Genomic DNA, 26,115 nt, shown 5'->3' with positions numbered 1-26,115 from the left:
GTGTGTATACATGTGTATATATGTGTTTAAATATGTATGTGTATGTATACATGTTTAGACATGTATATGCATGTATATGTCCATTATAGCCCTTTCAATTCAAATACCTTGTCGTATTCCACATACCTTTTAAATCAATTTTATCTAGCCCTAACATTTTACGTTAGGACTTCAGTTGCACTAACCCAATGAGCAAAAATTTAGTGTGGTTGCGTTTTAATTTCCATTTGTAATTTGTGTGCAATTTAGCATAGGCGCGATATTTCTATATTGCACTGTCAGAAAATAAAAATTAGGGAAAAATGCAACTAGGCATCCAACCCATAGGGGGTGCTCCCTAAGTGTGTACTACTAAAAGCATATGTGGATATTAATTACTATAAGAGGTACAAATGGAAATAAAATAAAAAAAACACAACCATAGATCCCTAAACAAATATTTGCCAAAAATGATCGAACAAAAAAGGATAAAAAGATAAAATAAAATACAATGATAAAATCTTAAAAGTCCAATGTTGTGGCTGCTCTCTGATGAAGGATGGTCATTCCCTGGGAAGCGAAATTCTGAAGAAAAAAGGAAATGTATGCTTACCTGATAAATTTATTTCTTTTACAATATGACGAGTCCACGGATTTCATCCTTACTTATGGGATTACGCCTCCTGGTCAGCAGGAAGTGGGAAAGAGCACCACAGCAGAGCTGTATATATAGCTCCTCCCTTCCCTCCCACTCCAGTCATTCGACCGAAGTTAGGAAGAGAAAGGAAAAGCCAAAGGTGCAGAGGTGACTGAAGTTTAACAAAAATAAGTACATACCTGTCTTAGAAATGACAGGGTGGGCCGTGGACTCATCATATCGTAAAAGAAATACATTTATCAGGTAAGCATAAATTTCCTTTTCTTTTACAAGATATGACGAGTCCACGGATTTCATCCTTACTTATGGGATACAATACCAAAGCTATAGGACACAGATGAAAGGGAGGGACAAGACAGGAACCTAAACGGAAGGAACCACTGCTTGAAGAACCTTTATCCCAAAAACAGCCTCAGATGAAGCAAAAGTATCAAATTTGTCAAATTTGGAAAAAGTGTGAAGAGACGACCAAGTTGCAGCCTTGCAAATCTGTTCAACAGAAGCATCATTTTTAAATGCCCATGAAGAAGCCACAGCCCTAGTGGAATGAGCTGTAATTCTTTCAGGAGGCTGCTGGCCAGCAGTCTCATATGCCAGACGGATGATACTCTTCAGCCAAAAAGAAAGAGAGGTAGCCTGGCCCCTACGCTTTCCAGAAAAAACAATAAACAAAGAGGATGATTGACGAAATTCTTTAGTCGCCTGTAAGTAAAATTTCAGGGCATAGACCACGTCCAAGTTATGCAACAAACGCTCCTTCTTAGAAGAAGGATTAGGACAAAATGAAGGAACAACAATTTCCTGATTAATATTCTTATTAGAAACAACCTTAGTAAGAAAACCAGGTTTAGTACGTAAAACCACCTTATCAGAATGGAAAATAAGATAAGGAGATTCACATTGTAACGCTGAAAGCTCAGAAACTCTACGAGCAGAAGAAATAGCAACCAAAAATAAAACCTTCCAAGATAACACCTTAATATCTATGGAATGCATAGGTTCAAACGATCCTGAACATCTCTTGTCCAAGCCTAGACAAAGAGCCGCCCCGTAATGCTGTCTTGGTAGCAGCAGCGGGCTTCTTGGGTTGTTTACCCTTGTTCCAAGCCTGGTTGGGTCGCCAGACGGACTTGGCCTGAGCAACATTCCCTTCCTGTTTAGCGGAAGAGGAAGAAGAAGAGGGGACTCCTTTGAAGTTCCGAAAGGAACAAAAATTATTTTGTTTACCCCTCAGTTTAGCTGTTCTATCCTGAGGTAGGAGATGACCCTTACCTGCTGTAATGTTAGACATTATTTCTTTAAAGTCAGGCCCGAATAGGGTTTTTCTTTTGAAAGGAATAGCCAAAAGCTTTGACTTAGATGACACATCAGCATACCAAGATTTTAACCATAAAACTCTACGCGCTAAAATGGCAAATCCGGCATTCTTAGGCGCCAATTTGGCAATCTGAAAGGCGGCATCCGTAATAAAAGAATTAGCTAGCTTAAGAGCCTTAATTCTATCTAAAATTTCCTCTAAAAGAGTCTCAGTCTTAAGAGACTCTTCTAAGGCGTCAAACCAGAAGGCTGCCGCAGTTGTAACTGGTACAATGCAGGCTGTCGGTTGTAAAAGGAAGCCCTGATGAATAAATACATTTTTTAGAAGACACTTATCCATAGGGTCTTTGAAAGCACGACTGTCCTCAATAGGAATAGTTGTACGCTTAGCCAGGGTAGATATAGCTCCCTCCACCTTAGGGACTGTTTGCCAAGAGTCCCGGACAGTGTCAGATATGGGATACATTTTCTTAAAATTAGGAGAAGGTGAGAACGGGATACCCTGTCTTTCCCATTCCCGCGTAATAATTTCCGAGATTCTCTTAGGAACCGGAAAAACATCAGAGTAAGCAGGCACCTCTAAGTATTTGTCCATCTTACACAATTTCTCTGGTGGTACCACAATAGAGTCACAGTCATTCAGAGTCGATAAAACCTCCTGAAGTAACAGGCGGAGGTGTTCAAGCTTAAATCTAAAGGACATGACGTCCGAGTCCATCTGAGGTAACACACTTCCCGAGTTGGAAAGTTCCCCCTCAGACAGAAGTTCCATGACCCCCAATTCAGATCCCTGTGAGGGTACATTGGAAATAGCCAACAAAGCATCAGAAGTCGCAGGATTCAAATTGGCTTCTGTCCTGCTGCATTTGCCCTGCAACACTGGCAACTTATATAAAACCTCTGTAAGGGTAGATGACATAACTGCAGCCATATCCTGCAGAGTAAATGAAGTGGACGCGGTTGAAGAACCCGGTGTCGCTTGGGTGGGCATTAAAGGTTGTGACGCTTGGGGAGAAAGTAGCGGCATACCCTGATTCTCATCAGACTGATGAGAATCAGGGTATGATTCTTTACATTGTAAGGCCCATTCAGTACATGAGGGCCAAAAAGTAAGAGGGGGTTCCACAATGGCATCTAAACACATAGAACAAGTACTTTCCTCAAGTTCAGACATGTTAAACAGACTAGCAATAGCAAAAATAGTCGTTCTTTACTTGATATATTGAGCTCTGAAGTCAAATCATATAGTCAAAAATTTTGAACTAAAAAGTGTACTGCGCCTTTAAATAATAAAAGCGCAACAATTTTTCTGCTATCAGTCAAAACAACGTTTGCAGCAATAAAAAGTGCCCTTATGTTCCAAAGTAACTTAACAATATTGCTCAGTTTGTGTGGATATGCTATATATCAATTTTTATCACACTCCAGGCCCCTGCAACTTGCCACAGCTCTGCTGCGGCGCCTACCTGCCCCCAGATCACACTGATCCTCTTTGAGTAGCACTCCTAAGTCTCTCTGTACCCTTCGTGTACAAACTGACTTAGGCCCCACCGGAGCCAAGGACCTTGCTGCCGATCCGGATGAATACTGCGCGTCTGAGCGCGCAAAATTAGGCCTCGCCCACCGTGGGCATAACTCGAGCCGTACTGAAACCCGTATGGGAAGAAAAACAACATGTCGGTTTCCCAACTTAAATCACTACAAAACGCCATGTGCCCCTCTAATACACATACTTTAAATAATAAAAGCGCAACAAACATGGAATATTGCTCTCTGCCAAGCCAGTTATAATGACATAATAACGACAGCCCTTACGCAGCAAACCGCATCTCCCAGCGTCAGCCCACACAGTATAAGTGAAAACACCAAACTAAGTAATCAAAATAAAAGGGAACTCCAGGTAACCATTTCCTTTCATATAGTGCATACTGATTACCCCTCCCCAGTTAGGGAATAATGTCAGCCTGTTCTGATGCATCTAGTCTCCCCAGAAACAAATGACTGAACATACCTCAATGCTGCTTGTAGCATGACACGGTTCTCCACACTGAAGATGTTTCTTTACACTACCTTCAACCACTATGTGGGAACCAGCAAGATCTTAGATAACGTTTGCTAAGATCATCAACATCAGGGCAGAAAATAAAATGTCTCCACTCCTCTTGGGAAATTATTGACTGACAATTTCTCCCTGAGAAAAATAGTACTCACTGGCACCATTTTAAAATAAAAAAAAAAACTTCTTGATTGAAGAATCTAAACTAACACCTCACTTTACCTCTTCCTATCACTAACACAGACAAAGAGAATGACTGGAGTGGGAGGGAAGGAAGGAGCTATATATACAGCTCTGCTGTGGTGCTCTTTGTCACTTCCTGCTGACCATGAGGCGTAATCCCATAAGTAAGGATGAAATCCATGGACTCGTCATATCTTGTAAAAGAAAAAGAGTCAGAGGCGCCAACATGGCCTAGTACCATCAGACAAGTGGATATTAAAATATAGAAGAGTGGGTACTCACAAACGTAGTGCACCCAATGGTGCTAGTGGGGCAGACTGGAACTTTGCAGTGGTCCAGCTCACTGGGAATGGTACACACGGCACATATATACAGACTTGGTCAGCAATACATCAGAGGTGTCTGTAGAAGATTATAAAAAGAAAAAGGCTACCATAGCCTAGTACAGTCCAATCAAGTATAAAGGTAATATAAGGTCACACTTACAGAAAATACTGCACCTCCAGGTGCAGTAACAGCAAGCTGGGACTTCTCAGTCGCCCAGTAGACCACTCTCTTGGCAAACAGAATCCTCACCAACAATCCACGAACCGGTGTGAAAATAATCCATACAGCAGCAAGTGTATCATAAAACTAGATATCTTTATTTAGAAACAAAGCAACGCGTTTCTCAGCCTCTCAAGGGCTGTTTCCTCAGGCTATTCAGTTTTTTTTTTCTTCTTCAGTTTATTGCGCTAACGTTAGCTCGCCACTTGTAATCTAGCCCATTGTGTATTAATTACATTTGCTCCTTAATTTAAAGTGTTTTCATTTTGATTTCAATGTATAACAATATTGGATAGGAAACTCAAAATTAAACTTGCATGATTCAAATAGTGCATGTGATTTTAGGACAGTTTTTTATTGATCTCTTGGTATCCTTTATTGAAAATGATAAGTATATATCCTACACTACTGCGAGCTAGCTTGTGATTGGGTACATATTTCTCTTTTTTCATTGGCTCGCCAGATGTGATCAGCTAGCTCTCAGTAGTGCATTGCTGCTCTGAAGCTAACTTTAACTATGTTTTTAATCCATTTGCAAGGGTTAAACAAACACACACACACACACATATATATATATATATATATATATGTATATATATATACTGTATATATATATATATATATATATATATATATACTGTATATATATATTGTGTATATATATATGATAGTGCAATAATAACATGCTCTAGCATATTATAGCATTTTCTCTTTGCACTTTTATATTCCTTTAATCCAAGTGTGGGTAACCTACAGCAAGCGTTAGCTGAGATGGCAGTGTGAACTTGTGGAGGTATTGTGGACTATTGTAATGTTTCTGAGCTGAATCATACTTGTTTTGGCCTACATTAACACACTGCTTGTCAGATTGTTTGTCAGGCTTTCAGTGTGCCTACCAGCCCAGTGCTGTCTACCTCTTCACACTGCCTGTACAGGTCCTTCATGTGGTACTTAAGAGGTAACACTGCAAACAGAGGTAACTAAAGCTGAAGGAATGTAAGGGTCTCCAAAACCAAGTGTTTAAGATCAGAGATTTTATGTGTGTATAAGAGGACAGATGGGTTGCAGGGCCACTTCAGGTGGGATCCCAGACAGAGGTCTGATTTGCTGTGTGTATGTATCACAGAGAGGGTTTGAATTGCCAGTGGTCTAAATGGCAGTGGGTATGTGGCTGACAATAGGGGCTGCAGGTCCAGGCTTCTGGTCTGATGTTGCATGTGACTAAGAGATGGGCTGCAGGATCAGGGGTCTGATAGTCTTCAGAACTGGATGCAGATTTTTTATGTATTTTCCCTTATCCTATGTTATAAAACGTCAGGTATGTTTGCCCGACACAGTCATGCACAGTAGAGACTGTAGCGTGCGACAAAAATACCTGGGCTTAACCCCTTAACGGCCAGCGCTGATGCACTGGTTGTTAAGCCCTGTGCCTCTCTCTGCAGCAATATTGCTAAAAGTCGCAAAATTGCGCTGTTTCTGCATGCCCCATGAGTGGGACAGTGCAGAAATAGTCTTGCAGAAGTATCGAAGCAGAGACGGACACTCTGTAGAGGGCATTGGAGGGTTAGGAGGGAGGTGGGTGGGCGGCCCATCGCTGAAGGGGTGCAGGAGTAGTTGGGACCGCTACAGAAAAGAAATGTTTAGACCGGCAGTGAGTGGAATGGAGGGAGGGGGAAAGAGGGGGAAGGAGGGAGAGGGGGCTCTTATAGTGGAGGGAGGATTAGAGGGTGGGCAATCGATCTGGGAGGGGAAAAGGGGGTGGGGTAATGAGGGGGGGCAGCTACACTACAGAAAAAAAGTTTATTATGGGTGGGACTGCTGCGCTGCAGAAAAAAAAATGTTGATATAGAGGAATAGAGGGATAGGGATAGGGATAGAGATAGACGGAGAGAGATAGAGGGAGGGGGCGGGAGCACAGTGCTGCAAAAAAAAATGTTGAGAGTGGCAGGGAGGGGGAAGGAGGGAGGGGGGATGAGGCAGAAGGGATCCGAGTGGATGGGGGAATTAGAGGGTAGGGAAAGGTTCTAGGAGGGAGAGGTAGGTAAATGAGGGATGGGGAGGGAGTTGGACTCATTTTGGCCCGTGTAGACCACATTTTCCAGTTAAGCAAAGATTGTATTAGTACACATACAGTACATCATAATTACTTCCTTTGGCTTGTGTGAAAAACCATTTTAAAATTGAGCAGTTTTGTGGACATCCTAAGTTGTTATGTGAAAAACAATTGTTTAAAATACCTACCCCATTTCAATCTCAGAGATATGAGTATGTCCAATAGCTAACGCCAAGGCTGATCCTCCAACATTTACCAGAGAGAATCTGTAACCAGGAGTACACACAACACCCTCAATATCACCACCCTCTCTGTAATCACAGCATAATCATGTTCATTGCAAACACAGCAACCTCATTGCCACTAAAACACATTACCTTTATTCTCCCTAAACACAAAGAACTTTCACTGACACTAAAAACACAATACCATCACTGTCAATGCAGAATCAACGCACCCTCAGTACACACTGAACAATCATTATCACTGCATACTGTACACTCCCCCTAACTACACACTGTACAATCATTATTACAACACACAAAGCACCCTAACTACACACACTGTACAATCCCCCTCACTTCAAACACTGCACAATCATTATTACAACACACAAAGCACCCTAACTACACACACTGTGCAATCCCCTCACTACACACACTGCACAATCATTATTACAACACACAAAGCACCCTAACTACACACACTGTACAATCCCCCTCACTACACACACTGCACAATTAGTATTACAACACAAAAAGCACCCTTACTGCACACACTGTACAATCATTATTACAACACACAAAGCACCCTAACTACACACACTGTACAATCATTATTACAACACACAAAGCACCCTAACTACACACACTGTACAATCCCCCTCACTACACACACTGCAAAATCATTATTACAACACAAAAAGCACCCTAACTACACACATTGTACAATCATTATAACAACACACAAAGCACCCTAACTACACACACTGTATAATCCCCCTCACTACACACACTGCACAATCATTATTACAACACACAAAGCACCCTAACTACACACACTGTACAATCCCCCTCACTACACACACTGCCCAATCATTATTACAACACACAAAGCACCCTAACTACACACACTGTACAATCCCCCTCACTGCACACACTGCACAATCATTATTAAAACACAAAAAGCACCCTAACTACACACACTGTACAATCATTATTACAACACACAAAGCACCCTAACTACACACACTGTACAATCCTCCTCACTACGCACACTGCACAATCATTATTACAACACACAAAGCACCCTAACTACACACACTGTACAATCCCCCTCACTACACACACTGCACAATTATTATTACAACACAAAAAGCACAATCACTGCACTTTACTGTACAAGTTGAAAATAAATGCTAGAATGATTAACGCAACTTCAGTGCTCTTGTTAACTGTTTCGCAAAACTAAAAAGTTGCACAAACACATAAAAAATACAATACAAAGTACAGTTAAATTCAAAATAACACTATCTAATAAAAATTATTAAAACAAATATTGCACACAAAAGTTATAAGGGCTCAAAGATAGGAGGCAGGCAAAGGGCTTTAACATAGGCATACATATATGTTTAGGAATGTGTATATATATATATATATTTATATATATATATATATATATATATATGTAGCTATATATGTATTTACAGACATACAGTATATACACATATAAACACATAAATACATATGTACACATATATAGGCATATATATGTGTATTGGAGCCCTTGGCAGTTAAGTAGATGAAAACATGAAAAAGCATATTTATGCAATATTCATTTTTAATAAAGGTTTTAACTATGTCTTCACTATAATATAGTTACATAGTAGATGAGGTTGAAAAAAAGACCAAAGGTTATAGAGTTCAACCTATACAAATCTAATAGACTTACAAAAAAACTCCAGTTGAGTTTAAATTAATCCCATTATAAGGTGACCCATTTAATACTAGCAATCACATCCCTGAATTCTGTTTATAGCCAGAAAAGTATCCAAACCATTTTTAAATGTATCTAAGGTATGGCATTCACTACCTCCTTTGGTAATGAGTTCCACAATTTTATTGCTCTTACAGTGAAAAAACATTTCCATTGCAGGAGATTAAATCTCCTGTCCTTGCGCATTAAATTGTGACCTCTTGTCACAATTTTCTTGGAATAAATAGAGCTTCTGCCATCTCTGTATATAATATATTTATATAAAGCAATCATGTCACCTCTCAAGCGCCTTTTTTCTAGATCCTGGTCCTTCTCTGAACTTTTTCTAGGTCTGCAATGTCTTCTTTGTAATTGTTTTTGTAATTTTTATTTTATTTATTTATTTTTTAAACATTTTTCATTCCAATATTCTGCACATAGTATATGTATTTATAAATATATATTCCTATAAAGATCTTTATTTATATATATATATATATATATATATATATATATATATATAGGTATAGATATATATTGTACAAAAAAAACCCATTATATATACGTAGAAATATTTATTTATTTATTTATTAATAAATAGAAGATCTTCTGTGAAGAATATTGGATTGTGAAATATTCATATTTTCATATTGCGTTATTACACATGAGAATATACAATCTGGTTTGCACGAGAGTAAGGTGTTTTTTTCCCACTTTTTTTTTCTCTGTTGACTTATATGAGGGAATACGTGAAAGCACATGCAATATTCTAACTTTGGCTTTTTGTGCTCATCAGGTTTTCACGTGGATGAAAACAGTTTACTTTCAACTCATAATAAGAGCGCAAACATGTTTTTTTAAACTGGAAAATTTAATATATAGCATTAACATTTTTCCCATCTTATACAGAAATATGGTTTATTAACATGTAAACTGAACATGCAGAAGAAATTAAACATTGACAACATACCATGCAAACAGAGGACAACACCACTCATTCTACACACACATTAGGTTTCAAAAGGTCCAGGGTGAAGAACTTTAAATGTTCAAAAACCACAAATTGTTGAAAGAAGTGTTTGATTCTAATATGCAAAACGGTAGTTCCTCCTAAGCTTTCCCTTCAGGGTCAAATATCCAAGTTAAAAACAAGGGACTTCCAGACTCCCCCCGTCCCACCACACAACATCTGTAACTTCTCCCCTAAAAGTAATAGCTCCACCCACATAACACTCCTGGACACCCATAGTCTCTCTCAGACACTCTACACCTCCCAGTCCCAGAGGATGTCCAGGAAATGTTGTGAGGTATGAATATGTCACATTTAAACAATGACTTCTAGAGAATATGTCCATGTGGAGGATATCACATGGAAAGTACAGTAGATGCTGTTAACATAATTGTCTAAGGAATCAACTACCATTCCCAAGAGGATATACTGGATTATTCATCATGATATATGTATAAAATAGGGGAAAATATTAAGGTTAATAGTGAATGATATGCAGGAAAAGAAGACTTTGACATTATCCCTGATAAAAAAAAAAATGTTAACTAGAATTTGTTCTAACAATATAAAACTGTTCTTCTATTGGATTTCTATGGAAACGTCATATTTTAAAGAGATACAGAAATGTATCATTGAGTTTAACAGCATATTAAGTGTCCTTTTCATGCATCCCTAGGTTGCTTCTGCCATTCTTGTTCTTGAACGCCATCTACCACGATTCCTTAGAACACGATCTGGTATTGCTGGGAGATCCTTGGGCCTGGATGATAATAAATGGTATATCGGGTAAGCTAAGGGATTTTAGAACATATTTTGGTACTGTTCTTTAGAGGGAGAACCTATTTTCCTTATCCCTTAATGCAACATATATTGTTATTGCATTCATTTGTTAATTATAATAGGGAGCACTCTCCAGCACAGAAGCATTAAAGGAAGATTCTTTATAAGCCATATAATCTATTCCCATAGACCACCACAAGTATACACAGGATTCTTTCTCGCTGCATACTTTACTCTAAAACACAGATGCCTTCCTAAACTAAACATTCACTATTTAGAGGGACATTTAACTCAAAGGGGTCAATATATCAAGCTCCGTAGAGAGCTTGATGCCCCTGTGTTTCTGGCGAGCCTAAAGACCACTGCTCCATAACCAGTCTGCCTGCTCTGAGGCGGCGGACAGAAATCAACCCGATCAAATACAATCGGGTTTATTGACACCCCTGCTAGTGGGGGGAGCATTGCACAAACTGCTGGTGCAATGATAAATGCAGGTTTTGGTATGCAGATCTTGTTTGGATGTCCAGTTGCCAACCTTGGCCACTTCTCAGATCATTAAATTTGAAGGTATGAAAATTGAACGCCTAGTGCTTAGTCATAGAGGTTTCTCTGACTCAGTGATTAATACTATGTTACAGGCTCGTAAATCTGTTTCTAGAAAGATTTATTATCAAGTTTGGAAGACTTCTATTTCATGGTGTTCTTCTCATAAATTCTCTTGGCATTCTTTTAGAATTCCTAGAATTTTACAGTTTCTTCAGGATGGTTTGGATATGGGTTTGTCTGCAAGTTCCTTGAAGGGACAAATCTATGCTCTTTCTGTTTTATTTTACAGAAAGATTGCTAAGCTTCCTGACATTCACTGTTTTGTTCACACTTTGGTTCATATCAAGCCTGTCATTAAATCAATCTCTCCTCCTTGGAGTCTTAATTTAGTTTTGAAGGCTTTACAGGCTCCTCCATTTGAGCCTATGCATTCTTTGGACATTAAAATACTTTCTTGGAAAGTGTTGTTTCTTTTGGCCATCTCTTCTGCTAGAAGAGTTTCTGAATTATCTGCTCTCTCTTGTGAATCTCCTTTTCTGATTTTTCATCAGGATAAGGCAGTTTTGTGGACTTCATTTAAATTCTTACCTAAGGTTGTGTATTCTAACAACATTAATAGAGAAATTGTTGTCCCTTCCTTGTGTCCTAATTCTAAGAATTCTTTGGAGAGATCTTTACATTCTTTGGATGTGGTGAGAGCTCTGAAATATTATGTTGAAGCTACTAAAGATTTCAGGAAGACTTCTAGTCTATTTGTTATCTTTTCTGGTTCTAGGAAAGGTCAGAAGGCTTCTGCCGTTTCCTTGGCATCGTGGTTAAAGCTTTTGATTCATCAAGCTTATTTGGAGTCGAGTCAGAGAAACCTCTATGACTAAGCACTAAGCGTTCAATTTCCATACCTTCAAATTTAGCAATTTGAGATCCTGATGGAAAAACAGCCCTTGAGACAGAAGGTCTGGCCTTAAAGGAAATGGCCAAGGTTGGCAACTGGACATCCGGACAATATCCGCATACCAAAACCTGTGAGGCCATACTGGTGCTATCAGAAACACATGCAATTTTTCCATTATGATCTTGGAGATCACCCTTGGAAGAAGAACTAGAGGCGGAAAAATGTAAGCAGGTTGGTAAAACCAACAAACTGCTAACGCATCCACCATTTCCGCCTGAGAATCCCTGGACCTGGAGAGGTACCTGGGAAGCTTCTTGTTTAGATGGGAAGCCATCAGATTTATTTCGGGATGACTCCACATCTGTACAATCTGCCAAAATACATCTGGATGGAGAGACCACTCCCCTGGATGTAAAGACTGACGACTGAGATAATCCGCTTCCCAATTGTCTACACCTGGGATATGTATCGCAGAAATTAGACAGGAGTTGGATTCTGCCCAAGAAAGTATCCGAGATACTTCTTTCATCGTTAAAGGACTGCAAGTCCCACCCTGATGATTGACATATGCCACAGTTGTGATAAGGTCTGTCTGAAAACGAATGAATGATTCTCTCTTTAATAGAGGCCAAGTCTGAAGAGCCCTGAAAATAGCACAGAGTTCTAAAATATTGATTGGTAACCTCGCCTCTTGAGGATTCCAAACTCCTTGTGCTGTCAGAGATCCCCAACCTGTGAGACTTGCATCTGTTGAAATCACAGTCCAGGCAGGATGAACAGGCCCCTTGAATAATCCGATGATGGTCCAACCACCAGGACAGAGAGAGTTGAATGTTGTGATTTAAGTATATCAATTGTGATATGCGAGTATAATCCCTGCACCATTGATTCAGTATGCAAAGCTGCAGAGGTCTCATATGAAAACGAGCAAAGGGGATCACATCCAATGCTGCAGTCAGGAGACCTAAAACTTCCATGCACATAGCCACTAAAGGGAATGTTCGAGACTGAAGGTTTTGACAGGCAGAAACCAATTTCATTTGTCTCTTGTCTGTTAAAGACAGATTCATGGACACTGAATCTATCTGGAAACCTAAAAAGGTGACCCTTGTCTGAGGCATCAAGAAACTCTTTGCTAAATTGATCCTCCAACCATGTTTTTGAAGAAACAACGCAAGTTGATTTGTGTGAGATTCTGCTAAATGAAAAGAATGAGCCAGTACCAAGATATTGTCCAAATAAGGAAACACTGCAATACCCTGCTCTCTGATTACAGATAGAAGGGCACAGAGAACCTTTGAAAAGATTCTTGGAGCTGTTGCTAGGCCAAATGGTAGAGCAACAAATTGGTAATGCTTGTCTAGAAAAAAGAATCTCAGAAACCGATACTGGTCTGGATGAATCGGAATGTGAAGACATGCATCCTGTAAGTCTATTGAGGACATATAATGACCTTGCTGAACAAAAGGCAGAATAGTCCTTATAGTCACCATCATGAAAGTTGGGACCCTTACAAATTGATTCAGAAACTTCAGATCCAGAACTGGTCTGAAAGAATTTTCCTTCTTCGGGACAATGAATAGATTTGAATAAAAACCCAGACCCTGTTCCAGAAGTGGAACTGGTATAATTACCCTTGAAAGCTCTAGATCTGAAACACACTTCAGAAAGGCCTGAGCTTTCACAGGATTTATTGGAACGTGAGAGAGAAAAAATCTTCTCACAGGAGGTCTTATTCTGAAACCTATTCAATACCCCTAAGAGACAATAGTCTGAATCCAATGATTCTGAATGGAACCTGCCCAAATGTCTTGAAATAATTTTAATCTGCCCCCCACCAGCAGAACTGGATTGAGGGCCGCACCTTCATGCAGTCTTGGGGGCTGGCTTTGGTTTCTTATAAGACTTGGATTTATTCCAACTCGAAAATGGCTTCCAATTGAAGCCAGAGTCCTTAGGGGAAGGAGTGGTTTTCTGTTCTCTATTCTGACAAAAGGAACGAAACCGATTAGAAGCTTTAGATTTACCCTTAGACATTTTATCTTGGGGCTAAAAAACTCCCTTCCCCCCAGTAACAGTGGAAATAATAGAATCCAACTGGGAACCAAACAAATTATTACCCTAAAATGATAGAGATAGTAACCAAGATTTATATACCATGTCAGCATTCCATGATTTCAGCCATAAAGCTCTTCTAGCTAAAATAGACAAAGACATAGATTTAACATCGATCTTGATAAAATAAAAAATAGTATCACAGATAAAATGATTAGCATGTTGAAGCAAACGAACAATCCTATGTAAATCAGAATCTTTTTCCCGATGTGCTAAGCTATCCAACCAAAAAGTTGATGCAGCCACAACATCAGCCATAGAAATGGCAGTTCTGAGAATATAGCCAGAATGTAAATAAGCTTTCCTTAGATAAGATTCAATTTTCCTATCTAAAGGATCCTTAAAAGAGGTACTATCTTCCATAGGAATAGTAGTACGCCTAGCAAGAGTAGAAATAGCGCCATCAACCTTAGTGACTTTTCCCCAAAACTCTAACTTAGCCACTGGCAAAGGATACAACTTTTAAATCTTGAAGAAGGAACAAAAGGAGTACCAGGCTTAGAACATTCCTTAGCAATCACCTCAGAAATAGCATCAGGAACAGGAAAAACCTCAGGAGTAATCATAGGAGGTTTATAGACAGAATTTAAACATTTACTGGATTTATTATCAAGAGGTCCAGACTCCTCAATATCCAAAGAACGAATATACTTGATCTTAAAAAGATAAGTTGATTTATCAGTGTCAATGTGTGAAGTAGGATCTTCCGAATCAGAGAGACCCTCATCAGAGGTGGATATATCAGTATGTTGTCGGTCATTACAAATTTAATCAGAATTGTGAGAAGTTTTAAAATACCTCCTACGTTTATTTGAAGGCGGTATAGCAGCCATAGCCTTCTGTATCGCATCAGCAATATAATTTTTCATATCAATAGGGATATCATGTACGTTAGATGTTGAAGAAACAACTGATACTGTTCTAGCACTAATAGAAACCTTTTCTGCATGCAAAAGCTTATCATGACAACTGTTACATACTACAGCTAGAGATATAATCTCCACTAGCTTACAACAGATACACTTAGCTTTGGTAGAACTGTGTTCATGCAGAATGGTTCCTACAGCAGCTTCTGAGGCAGGATCAGATTGAGACATCTTGTAAAATGTAAAAGAAAAAATAGCATTTAAACAAAAATATCCTATTTCCACATATAGCAGTTTCAGGAATGGGAAAAAATGCAAATGCTAAAATTGACAAAAAAGCATATAGCATAGCCCTCTGAGCATAAAGAAGCCAAGGAGCATATAGGAAGTGAGGTAAAATAAAATAAAATTTAGAAAAAAATTTTGACGCTATCCAGAAATGACGCAACTCGCGTCATAACAAACAATTTTGCGCCAAACAACCTGGCGTCAACTAAGATGCAGGAAATGACGAACTTGCATCATTACGGACGCACAATAGCGGCAAAAAATTCTCGTGCCAAGAATGACGCAATAAATAACAGCATTTTGCACCCTCGCGAGCCTAATTTGCCCGCAAGTTTTCAAAGAAAAAACAAGTCAAATTGGAGAAAAGACTATACCCCAGGTAAGACAAACTTCCTAAAACATGATTCCCATAACGAAACTGCCAGACTGCAAAGGGAAATATATAAATAGACCTGACTCATGGCAAATATAAGTAAAATACATATATTTAAAACCTTATTTCTTTCATGTAATTGGCAAGAGTCCATGAGCTAGTGACATATGGGATATACAATCCTACCAGGAGGGGCAAAGTTTCCCAAACCTCAAAATGCCTATAAATACACCCCTCATCACACCCACAATTCAGTTTTACAAACTTTGCCTCCTATGGAGGTGGTGAAGTAAGTTTGTGCTAAGATTTCTACGTTGATATGTGCTTCTCAGCATTTTTAAGCCTGATTCCTATCAGAGTAAGTGAATGTCAGAGGGATGTGAAGGGAGTATCACCTATTGAATGCAATGGTTTTCCTCACGGGAGATCTATTTCATAGGTTCTCTGTTATCGGTCGTAGAGATTCATCTCCTACCTCCCTTTTCAGATTGACGATATACTCTCATATTCCATTACCTCTACTGATAACCGTTTCAGTACTCGTTTGACTATCTGCTATATGTGGATGGGTGTCTTTTGGTAAGTAGGTGTTTCATTACTTAAGACACTTTCAGCTATGGTTTGGCACTTTATGTATTTATATAAAGTTCTAAATATATGTATTGTACTTATATTTACCATGATTCAGGTTTTCAGTATATTTCATTTTGCAGACTGGGAAATGCATTTTTTATGAAAAATGTATTTCTTACCTGGGGTATAGTCTTTTTTTCAATTGACTGTCATTTTAATTTTGCGGGCAGAATTCGGCTTGTGAGGGCGCAAAATGCCAAAGTATATTGCGTCATTTTTGGCACAAAGTTATGTTCGATGACACATCTTATTCTACTAGATCAGTTTCCACTTCGTGGGCTTTTAGGAATGAAGCTTCAGTTGATCAGATTTGCAAAGCAGCAACTTGGTCTTCTTTGCATACATTTACTAAACTTTTGATGTATTTGCTTCTTCGGAAGCAGTTTTTGGTAGAAAAGTTCTTCAGGCAGCTTTTTCAGTTTGATTCTTCTGCTTATGTTTTAAGTTTTTTCCTTTCATTTATTAGAATAAACTTATATTTTGGATTGTGGATTAATTTTCTTCAGCGAAAAATGGCTGTTTTTATTTTATCCCTCCCTCTCTAGTGACTCTTGCGTGGAGTTCCACATCTTGGGTATTGCTATCCCATACATCCCTAGCTCATGTACTCTTGCCAATTACATGAAAGAAAACATAATTTATTTAAGAACTTACCTGATAAATTCATTTCTTTCATATTGGCAAGAGTCCATGAGGCCCACCCTTTCTATTGTGGTTATGACTTTTTTGTATAGAGCACAATTATTTCCAAATTCCTTGTTGATGCTTTTTACTCCTTTCTTTATCACCCCACTACTTGGCTATTCATTAAACTGAATTGTGGGTGTGGTGAGGGGTGTATTTATAGGCATTTTGAGGTTTGGGAAACTTTGCCCCTCCTGGTAGGATTGTATATCCCATACGTCACTAGCTCATGGACTCTTGCCAATATGAAAGAAATGAATTTATCTGGTAAGTTCTTACATAAATTATGTGTTTAATGCATAAAGTGCCAAACCATAGCTAAGATTGTCTTAAATAATGATACATACTTACCAAAAGACACCCATCCACATATAGCAGATAGCCAAACCAGTACTGAAAACTATCAGCAGAGGTAATGGTTTATAAGAGTATATCGTGGATCTGAAAAGGGAGGTAGGAGATTAATCCCTACGACCGATAACAGAGAACCCTTGAAAAGATTTCCTGAGAGGGAAACCATAAAATCAATAGGCGATACTCTATTCACATCCCTCTGACAAACACTGTACTCTGAGAGGAATTGGGCTTCAGAATACTTAGAAGTGCTTATCATAGAAGAAATCATAAAAATCAAGCACAAACTTAGTTCACCACCTCCATAGGGAGTCAAAGTTTGTAAAACTGAATTGTGGGTGGGGTGAGGGGTGTATTTATAGGCATTTTGAGGTTTGGGAAACTTTGCTCCGCCTGGTAGAATTGTATATCACATACGTCACTAGCTCATGGACTCTTGCCAATTACATGAAAGAAACAGATTAGATTAAAATTGGTTAAAAACCCAATTTTTTTTCTTTCATGATTCAGATAGAGCATGCAATTTTAATCATCTTTCTAATTTACTCCTATTACTTACCAATCAGCAAGCCCTACCCAGAGCGCTGAACCAAAAATGTCCTGGCTCCTAAGCTTTACATTGCTGCTTTTTCAAATACATACCAAGAGAACGAAGAAACATTTACAATAGGAATACATTAGAAAGTTTCTTAAAATTGCATGTTCTATCCGAATCATGAAAGAGAAAAACATAATTTATGTAAGAACTTACCTGATAAATTAATTTCTTTCATATTGGCAAGCGTCCATGAGCTAGTGACGTATGGGATATACAATCCTACCAGGAGGGGCAAAGTTTCCCAAACCTCAAAATGCCTATAAATACACCTATCACCACAGCCACAATTCAGTTTAACGAATAGCCAAGTAGTGGGGAGCTAGAAAAAAGGAGTAAAAAGCATCAAAAAAGGGAACTGGAAATATAATTGTGCTTTATACAATAAAACATAACCACCATAAAAGGATGGTTCTCATGGACTCTTGCCAATATGAAATTAATTTATCAGGTAAGTTCTTACATAAATTATGTTTTCTTTCATGTGATTGGCAAAAGTCCATGAGCTAGTGACGTATGGGATAGAAATACCCAAGATGTGGAACTCCACACAAGAGTCACTAGAGAGGGAGGAATAAAATAAAAACAGCCATTTTCCGCTGAAAAAATTAAATCCACAACCAAAAAAAATAAGTTTTTCTCATAAATGAAAGAAAAAAACTTAAAACATAAGCAGAGGAATCAAATTGAAACAGCTGCCTGAAGGATGTTTCTACCAAAAACTGCTTCCAAAGAGGCAAATACATCAAAACGGTAGAATTTAGTAAATGTGTGCAAAGAAGACCAAGTTGCTGCTTTGCAAATCTGATCAACTGAAGCTTCATTCTTAAAAGTGGAGACTGATCTAGTAGAATGAGCTGTGATTCTCGGAGGCGGGTCCTGACCCGACTCCAAATAAGCCTTATGAATCAAAAGCTTTAACCAAGATACCAAGGAAATGGCAGAAGCTTTCTGAGTTCTGACCTTTCCTAGAACCAGAAAAGACAACAAAGAGACTAGAAGTCTTCCTGAAATCTTCAGTAGCTTCGACATAATATTTCAAAGCTCTTACAACATCCAGAGAATGTAAGGATCTTTCCAAAGAATTCTTAGGATTAGGACACAAAGAGGGGACAACAATTTCCCTATTAATGTTGTTAGAATTCCCAACTTTAGATAAAAATTTAAATCAAGTCCGCAAAACTGCCTTTTCTTGATGAAAAATCAGAAGAGATGACTCACAAGAAAGAGCAGATAATTCAGAAACTCTTCTAGCAGAAGAGATAGCCAAAAGGAACAACACTTTTCAAGAAAGTAGTTTAATGTCCAAAGAATGCATAGGCTCAAATGGAGGAGCCTGTAAAGCCTTCATAACCAAATTAAGACTCCAAGGAGGAGAGATTGATTTAATGACAGGCTTGATACGGACCAAATCCTGAACAAAACAGTGAATATCGGGAAGCTTAGCAATCTTTCTGTGAAATAAAACAGAAAGAGCAGAGATTTGTCCTTTCAAGGAACTTGCAGATAAGCCTTTATCCAAACCATCCTGAAGAAACTGTAAAGTTCTAGGAATTCTAAAAGAATACCAGGAGAATTTATGAGAACACCACGAAATATAAGTCTTCCAAGCTTCAATCTTCCTAGAAACAGATTTATGAGCCTGTAACATAGTATCAATCACCGAGTCAGAGAAACCTCTATGACTAAGCACTAAGAGTTCAATTTCCATACCTTCAAATTTAGCAATTTGATATCCTGTTGGAAAAACGGTCCTTGAGACAGAAGGTCTGGTCTTAAAGGAGTGGCCAAGGTTGACAACTGGACATCCAGACAAGGTCCGCATACAAGAACCTGTGAGGCCATGCTAGAGCTACCAGAAACACAAACAAATGTTCCATGATGATTTTGGAAATCACTCTTGGAAGAAGAACTAGAGGCGGAAAGATATAAGCAGGTTGGTAAAACCAAGGAACTGCTAACGCATCCACCGACTCCGTCTGAGGATCCCTGGACCTGGATAGGTACCTGGGAAGTTTCTTGTTTAGATGAGAAGCCATCAGATCTATTTCTGGAAGACCCCACATCTGAACAATCTGAAAACACATCTGGATGGAGAGACAACTCCCCCGGATGTAAAGTCTGACGGGTGAGATAATCCGCTTCCCAATTGTCTATATCTGGGATATGTACCGCAGAAATAAGACAAGAGCTGGATTCCGCCCAAGAAAGTATCTGAGATACTTCTTTCATAGCTAGGGGACTGCAAGTCCCGTCCTGATGATTGACATATGCTACAGTTGTGACATTGTCTGTCTGAAAACAAATGAATGGTTCTCTCTTCAACAGAGGCCAAACCTGAAGAGCCCTGAAAATAGCATGGCGTTCCAAAATATTGATTGGTCACCTCGCCTCTTGAGATTTCTAAACCCCTTGTGCTTTCAGAGTTCCCCAGACAGCTCCCCAACCTGAAAGACTTGCATCTGTTGAGATTACAGTCCAGGTTGGACGAACAAAAGAGGCCCCTTGAATTATACGGTGGTGGTCTAACAACCAAGTCAGAGAAAGTTGAACATTGGGATTTAGGGATATTAATTGTAATATCTTTGTATAATCTCTGCACCACTGGAGAGGTCTCATATGAAAACGAGCAAAGGGGATTGCGTCCAATGCTGCAGTCATGAGACCTAAAACTTCCATGCACATAGCCACTGAAGGGAACGATTGAGACTGAAGGTTCCGACAAGCTGAAACCAATTTTATTTGGACACTGAATCTATCTGGAAACCTAAAAAGGTGACCCTTGTCTGAGGAATCAAGGAACTTTTTGGTAAATTGATCCTCCAACCATGTCTTTAAAGAAACAACACTAGCTGATATATGTGAGATTCGGCAAATGTAAAAACTAAGCTAGTACCAAGATATCATCCAAATAAGGAAATACCGCAATATATAGAATATGTCCTGAAAGACAAAAAAGGAAAAGAGGCGCTCTTTGTGCAGCAAGTTCCAATACGTAATAACCAACCATTCTTGATCAAGGTAATATACTCACAAACAAATGTGCACATGCAGTGCAATAATGAGTAGACCGAAACTTCAGAGCTGTTCGGCTGACTCCTCAATGGCGACTCTGCCAAACAATGCTGACACTCAGGTAATGGTAGCAAAGATCCGATTCACTGGAAGACCTCCGTGATAGACTGTAGTAATCAGCTGTGTTAGGAATCCCAAAAGCTGTTCTGATTAGTCACAAATTCACAGGAGCAAGGACGAGTGATAAAAGTTCAGTTTAATAAAAACATTTAAAAGTTGCTTTGCAACGCGTTTCTTGGCTAACAATGCCGTTTCATCAGGCTTTACAATTTGTTACACTCTACCTTGCTACCTTTTAACTAAACATTCAACCAATCTACAGTCGTTATAACCAACAACGCCCCACTTGCTTCTAACAAATCAGGGGCTCCGTATACCGCACACCGCTTATCTTTATCTACTGATTACATAATAAGTTTATATTTATCACATATGGTATTATTTCAAGTATAGTTTATATTTATTATTCATGATATAATTTCAAGTATATTGAGATTGGTATCTCTATATTAACTTTATTCACTAGGGATTGAATATTTGGCGCACCTCTTTTTTTTTCATTGGTTAGCACAGCAGTTGTACTGTGATCAAACCACACCTGTTGTTTCAAATACCGCAATACCCTGTTCTCTGATTACAGTAGGGCACCGAGAACTTTTGAAAAAATTCTTGGAGCTGTCGCTAGGCCAAATAGAAGAGCGACAAATTGGTAATGCTCGTCTAGAAAAGAGAATTTTAGAAACCGATAATGGTCTGGATGAATTGGAATATGAAAATATGCATCCTATAAGTCTATTGTGGACATATAATGACCTTGCTGAACAAAAGGCAGAATAATCCTTATAGTCACCATTCTGAAAGTTGGCACTCTCACAAAACGATTCAAAATTTTCAGATCCAGAACTGGCCTGAATTCATTTTCTTTCTTTGGGACAATGAATAGATTTGAATAAAACCCCAGACCCTGTTCCTAAAACGGAACTGGTATAATTACCCCTGAAAGCTCTAGATCTGAAACACACTTCAGAAAGGCCTGAGCCTTCACTGGGTTTGCTGGAATGCGTGAGAGAGAAAAATCTTCTCACAGGAGGTCTTACTCTGAATCCTATTTGATACCCTTGAGAGACAATGCTCTGAATCCATTGATTTTGGACAGAATCTGCCCAAATTTTTTGAAATTTTTTTAATCTGCCCCCCACCAGCTGAGCTGGAATGAGGATCACACCTTCATGCAGACTTGGGGGCTGGCTTTGGTTTCTTAAAAGGCTTGGATTTATTCCAACTTGAAGAGGGTTTCCAATTGGAACCAGATTCTTTGGGGGAAGGATTGGCTTTCTGTTCCTTATTCTGTTGAAAAGAACGAAAACGATTAGAAGCCTTAGATTTACCCTTAGATCTTTTATCCTGAGGTAAAAAACTCCCTTCCCCCCAGTAACAGTTGAAATAATTGAATCCAACTGAGAACCAAATAAATTGTTACCTTGGAAGGAAAGAGATAGTAATCTAGACTTAGATACCATGTCAGCATTCCAATATTTAAGCCACAAAGCTCTTCTAGCTAAGATAGCTAAAGACATAGATTTAACATCAATTTTGATGATATCAAAAATAGCATCACAAATAAAATGATTAGCATGTTGAAGCAAGCGAACAATGCTAGACAAATCAGCATCTGTTTCCTGTTGCGTTAAACTTTCCAACCAAACAGTTGATGCAGCTGCAACTTCAGCCATAGAAATGTCAGGCCTGAGAAGATAGCCAGAATATAAATAAGCTTTCCTTAGATAAGATTCAAGTTTCCTATCTAAAGGGTCTTTAGAGGAAGTATTATCTTCCATAGGGATAGTAGTACGTTTGGCAAGAGTATAGATAGCCAAATCAACTCCAATCTAATTGCTGGCAAGGGATACAACTTTATAAACCTAGCAGAAGGAATAAAAGAAGTACCAGGCCTATTCCATTCCTTTGAAATCATATCAGAAATAGCATCAGGAACTGGAAAAACCTCTGGAGTAACCACAGGAGGTTTATAAACAGAATTTTAACGTTTACTAGTTTTAATATCCAGAGGACTAGTTTCCTCAATATCCAAAGTAATCAACACTTCTTTTAACGAATATACTCCATCTTAAAGAGATAAGTAGATTTGTCAGTGTCAATCTCTGAGGTAGGATCTTCTGAATCAGATAGATCCTCAGAGGAGGATAAATCAGTATGTTGTCGGTCATTTGAAATTTTATCAACTTTATGAGAAGTTTTAAAAGACCTTTTACGTTTATTAGAAGGCGGAATAGCAGACAAAGCCTTCTTAATCGAATCAGCAATAAAAAAAAAATATATTCACAGGGATATCATGTACATTAAATGTTGAAAGAGCAACAGGCATTGTACTAGTATTGATGGATACATTCTCTGCATGTAAAAGTTTATCATGACAACTGTTACATACTACCGCTGGAGATATAATCTCTACTTATTTACAACAGATACACTTATCTTTGGTAGAACTGTTATCAGGCAGCAGGAATCCAACAGTGGTTTCTGAGACAGGATCAGATTGAGACATCTTGCAAATGTAAGAGAAAAAACAACATATAAAGCAAAATTATCAGTTTCCTTATATGGCAGTTTCAGGAATGGGAAAAAAATGCAAACAGCATAGAACAGAAGAAAATCAAGCACAAACTTACTTCACCACCTCCATAGGAGGCAAAGTTTGTAAAACTGAATTGTGGGTGTGGTGAGGGGGTGTATTTATAGGCATTTTGAGGTTTGGGAAACTTTGCCCCTCCTGGTAGGATTGTATATCCCATACGTCACTAGCTCATGGACTCTTGTCAATTACATGAAAGAAATTTGGGTTTCATATCCCAGAAAATTAACATAAAATTAATATTTCTTTATGAAAAAGTCATTTCTGTCTGATAAGAAAAAACCCACAAAACAATGACACTTCTTATAAGCATAAAAATAGGGCATTCTGTTTTAAAATAATTTAATTTTTTTTTTTTTTTTGCTCTTTGTAGTTCTATTATTTCACAACTGATTATGTGCAAAATGTACTTAGCAAAATACTAATGAAACAAATAATAAAAATAATATTAGTAAGAGGGAAAAACAGCAATAAAGACCATATTACATTAATTATATCTTAAAATATTGTCTTTTTTTTTCTTTATTAGGGTTGAAGAAATTTTGAATGAAAATGTTTCAGAAAAATTGAAACCAACGATATTTTCTAACCAAACTACGCTGTGTTGGAATACGGTCCGAAAAAATGTTTCAAATATCATCTACACTGAATCTACATCATTATAAACAGCAAGGACAGAGATATTTTACAAAAATAAAATTTTATCAGCAATATAAAAAGTTCTATCCAAATATTTACAGCCCTTGTATATAACTTCGATATTTATTAAGGGATGAGACAGAAACTAACTGAATAAGTGGTAATATATTTTAATCATGAAGTCAGCACAGAGTTTTTGCCTCTTAGGAATAAACTTTATCATGTCCAAGTTCTTAATCAGTGGTTTCCTGTCAACATATGAACTGTTTGTGGTGGCACATACATTAATCTCCTCACAACTGCAATGTACTCTGTATGAGGATGCACTTTTAACTTATTTGCAGGCTGCAGTTGGTGTTGAATCTAGAAATGAAACTGCTGCTCTGAGGGAAATTAATCAACAAGAGTCATTCAATGACACAAAGCTAGCTGAGGCCTGGTAGCTGCTTCATTTAGGAATGTATATTGATTTTGTCAGAAATCCCATATCCACCCAGCTTTCCCCTTCATCTATTGTATAATAAAGCTACCTGCTCACACACTTAGCTAGTGGAATAGTCTCAAGAATTCTATACATATTGCCATCAGGATAAATTCATATATTGTTTGAAACACAGGAAGAGAGAAAATGTTAATGCCCTTGGAAAATATTTCGACCTAATTATATAATTATTACACATTTGCAATAACTGTAACGTGAACATATTTTAAATGCTTTTTTAATTATGCATTTGTGTTAAAATAGAAAGCAAATGTGCGATGAAAGGTCAGTGAGACTTCCTTTGATTCTTCTTTTTTTAACAATAAATTTTAGAAATGAGATAACAAATTAGTGCAATGTAATGAGGTAGTGTAGCTCTGCGTTAGTTTATTTGCTTTGCTGCTTTTAAATCCAGGTAACATGAAGAAAACAAAGATGCATTAAAGAGACACTAAAGTCAAAATTAAACATTCAAAATAGAACAAGCGATTTTGAAAATGATGTTCATTATCAAATTTTGTCTTTTTATATGCACAGTTTCTGATTTCACAGGGTATACATATACGAGTCTGTGATTTGCTGATGACTGTCACATGATATAGGGAGCAGGAAAATGGAAGGACATTTTGTAATTTGTCAGAAAGCTACTGCTCATTTGAAATTCATTAAGTTCTATTGTAGCATCTTCATTATGCATTTGTTGATTATGAAATTCTGGTGTATTTAATGGTGTGTGGTTAATCTGTGGTAATATGACAACAATGTGAATATGATCCGTATTACGTGGGAATAAAAAAGTGACTTTTTTTCTGTAAAACAGATGTTCCTATGCTGAGATGTTTATGAGTTGTGTCACAGTCAACCAACCGAGCTAGTTAGCCTATAAGGATCAGTAGTACACAGACATGTTCTTCCTATTAGCTTCAAAAACCAAATTATTATATTAATATATTTTTGTAGAAAAACATAGTGTCATGAGATGCAGGACATATGCAGGACACAGCAATGATGGTACAACTCTATTTTATTACAGAGCATAGCAATACACATCCAGACAGGTTGATTGTATTAAACTCACTGCGACACAGACACCGGACCTAAGCCCCGCCCACAAGCTAGTGACATCACATCCTGCTCTCATCACATCTTCCCCTTTTTCAAAGGCAAAGCATACATTCGCATATATTAAATAACAAGGTACACCAACAGGGTATACAACAACATTTTGTTTTTGAACATTATAAAAACAGATAGATTAGAAAACATGAACAAATAAATTACATCCTGACTTGGACATCGGGGTAGACTACCCTAGTCCACAGTGACCATGGGATTATTCTGCCCATACTTCCGGTCACTGTTCTAG

General features: G+C 38.1%; 1 protein-coding gene across 1 annotated transcript in view; it reads left to right on the top strand.

Annotated features, from left to right (window-relative positions):
* Nucleotides 1-25,566, top strand: part of LOC128656288 (transient receptor potential cation channel subfamily V member 6-like) — a 308,929-nt gene extending 283,363 nt beyond the window's left edge. The window contains exons 15-16 of the mRNA XM_053710116.1: nucleotides 10,452-10,561; nucleotides 24,159-25,566. Coding sequence (XP_053566091.1) covers nucleotides 10,452-10,561; nucleotides 24,159-24,294 — 246 coding nt within the window. The 3' untranslated portion in view covers nucleotides 24,295-25,566. The remainder of the gene's footprint in view (nucleotides 1-10,451; nucleotides 10,562-24,158) is intronic.
* Nucleotides 25,567-26,115: the final 549 nt, after the last annotated feature.

This window comes from Bombina bombina, chromosome 4, assembly GCF_027579735.1.
Source record: "Bombina bombina isolate aBomBom1 chromosome 4, aBomBom1.pri, whole genome shotgun sequence".
NCBI classification, from domain to species: Eukaryota; Metazoa; Chordata; class Amphibia; order Anura; family Bombinatoridae; genus Bombina; species Bombina bombina.
This window is presented reverse-complemented; position numbering and strand designations above follow the sequence as displayed.